General features: G+C 43.6%; 1 protein-coding gene across 1 annotated transcript in view; it reads right to left on the minus strand.

Moving 5' to 3' along the window:
- Positions 1 to 9,818, minus strand: part of LOC115017048 (proprotein convertase subtilisin/kexin type 5-like) — a 37,773-nt gene that overhangs the window by 1,826 nt on the left and 26,129 nt on the right. The window contains 7 exon segments of the mRNA XM_029445215.1: positions 2,709 to 2,901; positions 3,312 to 3,406; positions 4,539 to 4,756; positions 5,273 to 5,453; positions 5,564 to 5,800; positions 6,943 to 7,185; positions 8,859 to 9,073. Of these exon segments, the coding sequence (XP_029301075.1) occupies positions 2,709 to 2,901; positions 3,312 to 3,406; positions 4,539 to 4,756; positions 5,273 to 5,453; positions 5,564 to 5,800; positions 6,943 to 7,185; positions 8,859 to 9,073 (1,382 nt within the window).

Genomic DNA, 9,818 nt, shown 5'->3' on the forward strand with positions numbered 1-9,818 from the left:
GCAAGCTCTCTGTATAATAAATAATACAAAATAAAATATAAATATTTAAAAAGAAAATGTAAAAAAAGAAAATCATAAAAATGTTTAGCTTTTTTTATTCATAAAAATGTCATAATATGAAAATGTAAAAAAAATCATAATGTAGTATGTACAAATAAAAGTTTGAAGTTAGTATAGTATGTCAAAAAGAATCATGACAAATGTCATTATATAATATGTCATAAAAATATAATTAAAAAGTATGTGTATGTGGTAAAAAAAAGAAGTTATAATATGATTATGATTTAATTATGATGGACATTTTTCACTGTTCACTGACATGTCATGAGTAGTGAGTGAGTTAGTATCTGAATGTCAGCTGTGACAAAGTTTATCAGTCATGTGCCTCTCCATCATCTATCCTCCATCATCTATCCTCCATCATCCATCCTCCATCATCTATCATATCCATCAGCTATCCTCCATCTCTATCCTCCATCATCTATCCACCATCATCCATCCTCCATCTATCATCCATCATATCCATCATCCATCATCTATCCTCCATCATCTATCCACCATCATCCATCCTCCTCTATCATCCATCATATCCATCATCCATCATCTATCCTCCATCATCTATCCTCCATCATCTATCCTCCATCATCTATCATCATCCATCATCCATCATCTATCCTCCATCATCTATCCTCCATCATCGATCCTCCATCATCTATCATCCTCCATCATCTATCCCATCATCATCTCCATCATCTATCATCCATCATATCCATCATCCATCATCTATCCTCCATCATCTATCCTCCATCATCTATCCTCCATCATCTATCCTCCATCATCCATCCTCCATCATCTATCATCCATCATATCCATCATCCATCATCTATCCTCCATCATCTATCCTCCATCATCCATCCTCCATCATCTATCATCCATCATATCCATCATCCATCATCTATCCTCCATCATCTATCCTCCATCATCTATCCTCCATCATCTATCCTCCATCATCTATCATCCATCCTCCATCATCTATCCACCATCATCCATCCTCCATCATCTATCATCCATCATATCCATCATCCATCATCTATCCTCCATCATCTATCCTCCATCATCTATCCTCCATCATCTATCCTCCATCATCTATCCTCCATCATCTATCCTCTATCATCTATCCTCTATCCTCCATCATCTATCCTCCATCATCCATCCTCCATCATCTATCCTCTATCATCTATCCTCTATCCTCCATCATCTATCCTCCATCATCTATCCTCTATCATCCATCCTCCATCATCTATCCTCTATCATCTATCCTCTATCCTCCATCATCTATCCTCCATCATCTATCCTCTATCCTCCATCATCTATCCTCCATCATCTATCCTCCATCATCCATCCTCCATCATCCATCCTCCATCATCTATCCTCCATCATCTATCCTCCATCATCTATCCTCCCATCCATCCTCCATCATCCATCCTCCATCATCCATCCTCCATCATCTATCCTCCATCATCTATCCTCCATCATCTGTCCTCCATCATCCATCCTCTATCATCCATCCTCCATCATCTATCCTCTATCATCTATCCTCTATCCTCCATCATCTATCCTCCATCATCTATCCTCTATCCTCTATCCTCCATCATCTATCCTCCATCATCTATCCTCCATCATCCATCCTCCATCATCCATCCTCCATCATCTATCCTCCATCATCTATCCTCCATCATCTATCCTCCATCATCCATCCTCCATCATCCATCCTCCATCATCCATCCTCCATCATCTATCCTCCATCATCTATCCTCCATCATCTGTCCTCCATCATCCATCCTCCATCATCTATCCTCCATCATCTATCCTCCATCATCTATCCTCCATCATCCATCCTCCATCATCTATCCTCCATCATCTATCCTCCATCATCTATCCTCCATCATCTATCATCCATCATCCATCCTCCATCATCTATCCTCCATCATCTATCCTCCATCATCCATCCTCCATCATCCATCCTCCATCATCTATCCTCCATCATCTATCCTCCATCATCTATCCTCTATCCTCTATCCTCCATCATCTATCCTCCATCATCTATCCTCCATCATCCATCCTCCATCATCCATCCTCCATCATCTATCCTCCATCATCTATCCTCCATCATCTATCCTCCATCATCCATCCTCCATCATCCATCCTCCATCATCCATCCTCCATCATCTATCCTCCATCATCTATCCTCCATCATCTGTCCTCCATCATCCATCCTCCATCATCTATCCTCCATCATCCATCCTCCATCATCTATCCTCCATCATCTATCCTCCATCATCTATCCTCCATCATCTATCATCCATCATCCATCCTCCATCATCTATCCTCCATCATCCATCCTCCATCATCTATCCTCCATCATCTATCCTCCATCATCTATCCTCCATCATCCATCCTCCATCATCTATCCTCCATCATCCATCCTCCATCATCTATCCTCCATCATCTATCCTCCATCATCTATCCTCCATCATCTATCCTCCATCATCCATCATCCATCCTCCATCATCTATCCTCCATCATCTATCATCCATCATCCATCCTCCATCATCTATCCTCCATCATCTATCCTCCATCATCTATCCTCCATCATCCATCCATCCTCCATCGTCCTCCATTTTCTTTCAATAAGCAGGACAGCCGACCTCGAGTCTCGGTGCAGTTGCAGCAGTCCTGCTGCTGCGCTGTGGCCTCCTCCTCGTCATGGCGGCAACAAAGCAGACAGCGCCCTCCGGCTTCTAAGATGGCCTGAGTCGGACACATGGTGCAGTTGGCAGGACCGGGCCCCCGGCACGCCATACAGGAGCCGTCACAGTCTTCACACGCGTGGCTTGAATCCTAATGAGGCAGGAGAGAGGACACTGAGCAGAGGACAGATCCAGACACACGGCTGCAGCGTGCAGTTTGCATCACTTCTGATTCTTTGCCTCCAAAATTCATGCAAAACTTTCCTTTTTGAAAGAAGTGAATATGAGTGTTGCGCTGCCTCTCTGCCTAATTAATATGCATCTACCTGCCAGGCACTTCAGGAAGTCGCCTCGCAGCAGGAGATTTATTCTGAACCTTCTGCTGTGAGACTTCTCCTGCTGCAGTAATAAGTCCGTGTAAATTACATTATTTGATGCCCAGGGGCTAAAACATTAGTAATCATTATTTTTGCTGAAGCAAGGACAGGGTAAGGGTTTTTCCTTTTATTATAAAAAGTTAATATTTGGTCAATTAAAAGCTGAATTAAAAGGTGTGCTTACCTTCATTACAGGATACAGGCCGACGTCGCACATGGACTCACACACGCCTTCTGAGAGCAGGTATCCAGGGGCGCAGGAGGCACAGGAGTCTCTTCCTGCAGACACGTCACAACTTAAAGGGTTAAAATAATTATATCAAAGTGATCAAAGTGCTTAGAACACAATCTTTGCTCTGTTTAAATAATTATCTTTTAGTAATCAAGTATCTGCTTTTCATACATGCCACATTTATTTTATTTTAAGCGACAGTAATTCTATTTTTTCCTTAACTTTACTCCCATGATGCTTTGCCTCGCGGTAACCCGTCTGCTCCCGACGGGCGACCCGAGGCAGGTGCTCATTGAAATCATGACAGGATAAAGAAAGTCATTTTCTTATTGAAAAACATCTCGAAGTTTACGACAAACTGCCAAAAACGAGTCAAGACGCTGCAGCAAGAAAACTCATATTCAGAGACGAACATTCAGATGAAGACAAATAAAGATTATTTGGTTGTGTCTGACATACAGCTCAAGGGTTTCTTCTTGCTGTCGTGTCGTGTTTGACGGCATTACTTTGGGAAAGTGCTGTTGATAAACCGAAGGTTGATCATTGTCACATTGGCTGTTTGTTTTCTGCGTCTGCAGCAGTAACGTCAGTGCTTCACGTGTGTGGACAGTAACACACATATAGAACCTTGTCTTAACGTTACAGTTTACTATATTCTCTTACTGTCGCATCACTGGAGAAGGACAGAGACAAACTGAAAGCTAATCTTATGCAAGTGTTATCGTGTTTATAGTGAATGCAACACTCGTCCTCTTCATTACAGTACAGGTCATTGAGCAGACGCTCTGATCCAGAGCGACTCACAGTGAACTCAGGACAGGACAGTCTCCTGGAGCAGCTCAGGGTTAAGCACCTTGCTCAGGGGTACACTGGTGTGGTCTGGTGTTGAACTCCCGACCTTCTAGTGTTTTGTTTGGAAGGTGTACCACTAGACCACCAGGCCATCACCTCCCAGTCTTAATGCATTTAATACATTTAAAAAGGAAAAAGCTTTATTTAACCAGGATTTAGGAGCTCTCATCTTTCACACAGTGAAACCTGACAGATCTGCTGCAGCTGTGATCTCCTGATTTGCTTTCTGTCCAAGAAGCCCTGATCGTGAAGACACGTGACTTAATGACAAAACATACATTTGTGTTTATGCACGATGTCACATGACTGCTGAGTGGACGCTCGTACCGGCGCATGTTCTGCAGCTGGCGTGACACGGCTCGCAGGTCCCGTGTGCAGCGTCGTGGTAGAACCCCTGAGGGCACGAGGGGAGGCAACGGCCTTCTCTCCGCAAGTAGACGAGCCTCAGAGTGCAGCTCAGGCAGCTGTCCTCCGCGCCCCCGGTGCACTCACCGCAGCTCGGGTCACACTTCTCACACATCCTTGAGCCCGTGTTTCCATAGTGACTGACGGATAGATGTGAGAAAGTTATGAGAGATTAGATTCAATTAAAAAGGAGATGACATTAGAGTTTGGTAAGTGTCTTTGCACAGCCGCTCAGTCACACGCTTCACACCTGTCCTCAGACCCTGAGAGGAGAGACAGGCCCTGCTTTATGAACTCACATGTTGTCTTTAGCTACACGCTGCATTGCTACCACGAAGGTCTGAAAGTATTCAGGGAGGAATAAATGAATCCTGTCTTCGAGTATTTAACGGCGTCAATTTAAACGGCACATTAATTTAACTCTCTCGATCACCCCGAATAACATCAAGTCTAATTAGCATTTTACACACGAAGGGCTATTTAAATCTCAGGCTGAATTAGCTTCTGCCTCTAAACTGCAGCCCTGCCCGGCCAACACGCTTTAATGTCCACACTGACATTATGTGACAAGGCCGATCTTTTACTAACGACAACACTGTGTGACGCTTAATGTGATGGACGAGCGGCGCAGCTGCGCGGGGAGCAGGTCAGACCACCTGTGCTGCTGGCAGGTCTCCACACACTCTTTGCCCTCTCGATATAGGTGGGCTTTACAGGCGAGACACTCGTGGCTGTGCTTTCCAATGCAGGACAGACAGGAGGGGTGGCAAGGTTCACATTCCTGCCCCGACTCGTCCTCGTAGTAGCCGGTGGGGCATTCGTCCACACAGGTGCCATCTGTAGCGACAAACACACACGATCACGCAGCTAAAACATACAAGTCACAGATGCCCGGAGAACTTTCCTGCACATTTCACAGAGTTCATGAGCACAGAAAGTCGACTCACTGAGCAGCAGATGTCTCTGGTTGCAGCTCAGGCAGTGAGCTTTGCCCGGACCGGAGCACCTGTGGCAGTATTTGTGACACGCATGGCATTCCCCGTCCAGGTCTGCGTACTGGTGAGGCGAGCAATCGTTTGCTGCTGGCAGACACCGGCTGTGGCCCTCTGGCCCCTGGCCCTCCCTGCAGCTGCTGCAGGAGTCAGCATGGGGCCCCCAGCAGGTGAGGCAAGAAGCATCACAGTCTGGAAATACAATAATAGTATCACACCAACAATGAAGCACATGAAGAAGAATCCATATTTCATCTCGACGTGATATCTAATTTGATATGTGGAAATTCTTTATTAGGAATAACCGTCTCGCTTTCAATGCCAATAATAATAATAATAATAATATATATCAAATGTATTTATTTTTATTTATTATTTTTATTTCGTTGTTTTTGTCTTATTTGTCTTATTGTGCTTGTGTATATGTATGTGTGTGTATACACACACATACATATACACACACAATAAGACAAAAACAACAAAACAATTAAACGAAACTAAATGAGACAACAAACAATAAATATTAAATTAGACGTACAAAATGGATCATTCATGCAAAGATTGTAGAAAAGGATTAATGTCAGTGATAGTGTTGATTAATAAAGTTATAAACATAATCGTAGAGGCGTTATGATGACCTGGTCCTATGATAAGAAGACATATTTAAAGCTTTCTGAGCTTTGACTGCAGGAACAGAACGATCTGTATCGAGGGGGGGGGGGGGGGGAGATCTAACATGTAATAGTTTAGATAATAAACCATATTAGGTCAAACATTTGAATTATTCATTATTGTTTCTGGAGTAATCCACGTTCTCTGATCTGGTTTCCATCCATTGTGTTCTCAAAGTGCGATGTGTGAAAATATTTTCTGTCTGTTTCCACTTCAGATGAAAACAAACGTCCCCCTCAGTCCATCGTCAGTACAGAGAGGTACTTCCTGCTGAATGTCTTACTGCTGGCAGCTACTGTGTGAAGCAACAACAGTGGGCATTGCCTACAACATCTTCCTGACAGAAACACATCGTCCTCTATGTTTGTGGAATAACAAAAGTAGAGCGCGTCTTTCTCCAGGGAGCCGTCTTTGGCATGGCTGTTCTGTTTTCAAGGTTTGACAGCTGCCTGTTAACCGTCTGAAAAGCTATTTTAGTCCCAGCTCAAGTCGTGAAACACACACAGGCATAGTAGAGAATATAATTGAGAGAATGCACGAAGGACGCTGTGCAGGACAAAACGTGTTCATCAGTGAGGAGACAATAAAGTTTTAGGAGAACCGGAGCATCTCCGACTGAGTTTTAATGTACAAGACACAGTAAGTGTCAGCTGCTGTTGTACCTTTACATTCTTCTGTTACAGTGTCCCTGTAGGCATGGGGGGGGCAGGCTCCCAGGCACGCCCCACTGTGCGGCGCGGCCTCGGGGTCCACACAGGCGTCACAGTCATTGTTGTTGGGGCCGTCACACAAAGCGCAGTCAGGGTGGCACCGCACACACTTCCTCTGCTCTTTGTCCTCAAAGAACCTCCGGGGACAGTCGGACACACACAGGCCCTCGTGCACAAAGTGATACTCCTCACAGTCTGCACAGACAACAAGCACGCAGTGCAACTCAGGAGGACTTCACCAGGTACCTGCACGTCTCGCAGAGCAAAGAGAAGTCCTCTGGCATGGACTTCTCTCACTTTCAAACACATGAGTAAAGAATAGACTTGAGACAGTCACATGCGTCACAACACACACACTCACCTGTACACAGATTACATTTAAATAAAGAGTCTCATCGAGACACGACGTGTTTAGTGGACAAGACTTCACACCTAGAGAAACGTTTTCATTACGCGGCGAGTTTGACTGCAGGATAATGTGTTTGTGTGTTTGTTTGTGTTTGTTTGTGTGTGTTTGTGTTTGTATTTGTTTGTTTGTTTGTGTGTGTTGTTTGTGTTTGTATGTGTGTTTGTGTGTGTTTGTTTGTTTGTGTGTGTTTGTGTGTGTTTGTTTGTGTTTGTATTTGTTTGTGTGTGTTTGTTTGTGTTTGTATGTGTTTGTTTGTGTTTGTATTTGTTTGTGTGTGTTTGTTTGTGTTTGTTTGTTTGTGTTTGTTTGTTTGTGTTTGTGTTTGTTTGTTTGTGTGTGTTTGTGTTTGTGTTTGTTTGTTTGTGTGTGTTTGTGTGTGTTTGTGTTTGTTTGTGTGTGTTTGTGTTTGTTTGTTTGTGTGTGTTTGTTTGTGTTTGTATTGTGTTTGTGTTTGTATTGTTTGTGTGTGTTTGTGTGTTTGTTGTTTGTGTTTGTTTGTTTGTGTGTGTTGTGTGGTGTGTTTGTGTTTGTTTGTGTGTGTTGTTGTGTGTTTGTTTGTTTGTGTTTGTTTGTGTTTGTTTGTGTTTGTCTTGTTTGTGTGTGTTTGTTGTGTTTGTTGTTTGTCTTTGTTTGTTTGTGTGTGTTTGTGTTTGTGTTGTATTTGTTGTTGTGTGTGTTTGTGTGTGTTTGTGTTTGTTGTGTGTGTTTGTTGTGTTGTTTGTTTGTGTTTGTTTGTGTTTGTTTGTGTTTGTATTTGTTTGTTTGTGTTTGTGTTTGTGTTTGTATTTGTTTGTTTGTGTGTGTTTGTGTGTGTTTGTGTTTGTTTGTGTGTGTTTGTTTGTGTGTGTTTGTTTGTGTTTGTTTGTGTGTGTTTGTGTTTGTTTGGTGTGTTTGTGTTACTTCATGCGGTTGAATTCCTCTGGTTTACCACGGCGGTGTCGACCCAAAATAAATAGATTTTGTTGTGATTTAGTTGCATAAACGGATGAAAAGGAGGCTGAAACAACGACATCGTGTTGTCCGTATTTGTGGCGCCCGCTGTGACTTTGCATTTATTTGGTCGTTTAAATTGACTGTGACTGTATGTTCACACCAAACGTGAAGTGCGTTTGCATCCAGAGTCTACAGAGTCATCATGTTAACAGGCTTCACACACCGGGGCTTACAATTCATCCTGTGGGGAACGTGAGGTCTATAAATGTCATGCCAATCCATCCAATAGTTGTTGACCTTTCACTGGAAACCAAATGTTGATCCCCTGACTTTTCCTTTAGCTCCACCAGTAGATTGACATACGAGCCATCATGGTCTGGGAACCATGAAGACATGCACGACACTCGATGTCCATCCATCCAACAGTTCAAACCGGTGTAACGACCAACTGACCAACATTACATTTCTAGAGCCGAGCAGCTCACACATGGTGCATGGTGCATTAGACTGAGTGAGGTTTCAGTACCTGTGCACTGCCCCAGCGGGTTGCACTCCTGGCATGCGGAGGGGCAATGTTGGCACTCCCTGTCCCGCTCTGTGTGCGCTGGAGGACACTCCTCCACACACTGGTGCTTGTGCAGGAGCAGCGGCTCTTCACAGCTCAGGCAGTGGGTGGCGTTCTTCCCACAGGACGCACAGCCTGACTCACAGCTACGACACACCTGGCCTGCAGGGTAACCCCTGAGAGAAGACACACAGACGTACACGTACGCACACACACACACACACACACACACACACACACACACACACTGGATTTGCATCATGAACATGAATTAGATGCATCACTAAACAGATGCATTACTTTCAAAATCCCTACTTAAACATGTTTGTCTCTTAATTAATTGATTATGTTTTGTCATATTATGTGCCACGTAAAACTAATGAAATATGCATGAAGGTGCGCTGCTGCTGCTGCTGCTGCTGCTGTTGCTGCTGCTGCTGCTGCTGCTGCAGCTGGGCTAAACAAGAGACATTTTGCTCTTTGCTTCAGTCTAAAGAGCACAACTAATAATTCATCCAGACAATCATGTACTACAGAAGTGTGGCTTTAAAAAGCTGTAGTTTGTAGTAAAAGCTCAATAAAAATAAAACTCTCACGGCCAAAAAGTTAAAATGGTCTCAGTGCTAATGGAGCTCCGAAGAACTCTGCAGCAAGGACGAGATATTCCTTCAAACTCAAGGGTGTCACATTAACATCAAGTCGGGAACATGGCCAGCAAATCCGTCTGCTGACATTTGATTCTTCAGACATCGTGTCTCAACATCTGATGTTCAAAAGATTTGATGTACACACGACTGCCAGCAGGTTTGAATCCTCTCATTATTTCCAGACTGAGTTGCAGCACTCGGTGTGTAAACAGCATGTAAATACATTTATTTATTTGGATTCAGGGATGTCACGATATCTGATTTTCCTCACACG

This window comes from Cottoperca gobio, chromosome 12, assembly GCF_900634415.1.
Source record: "Cottoperca gobio chromosome 12, fCotGob3.1, whole genome shotgun sequence".
NCBI lineage: Eukaryota > Metazoa > Chordata > Actinopteri > Perciformes > Bovichtidae > Cottoperca > Cottoperca gobio.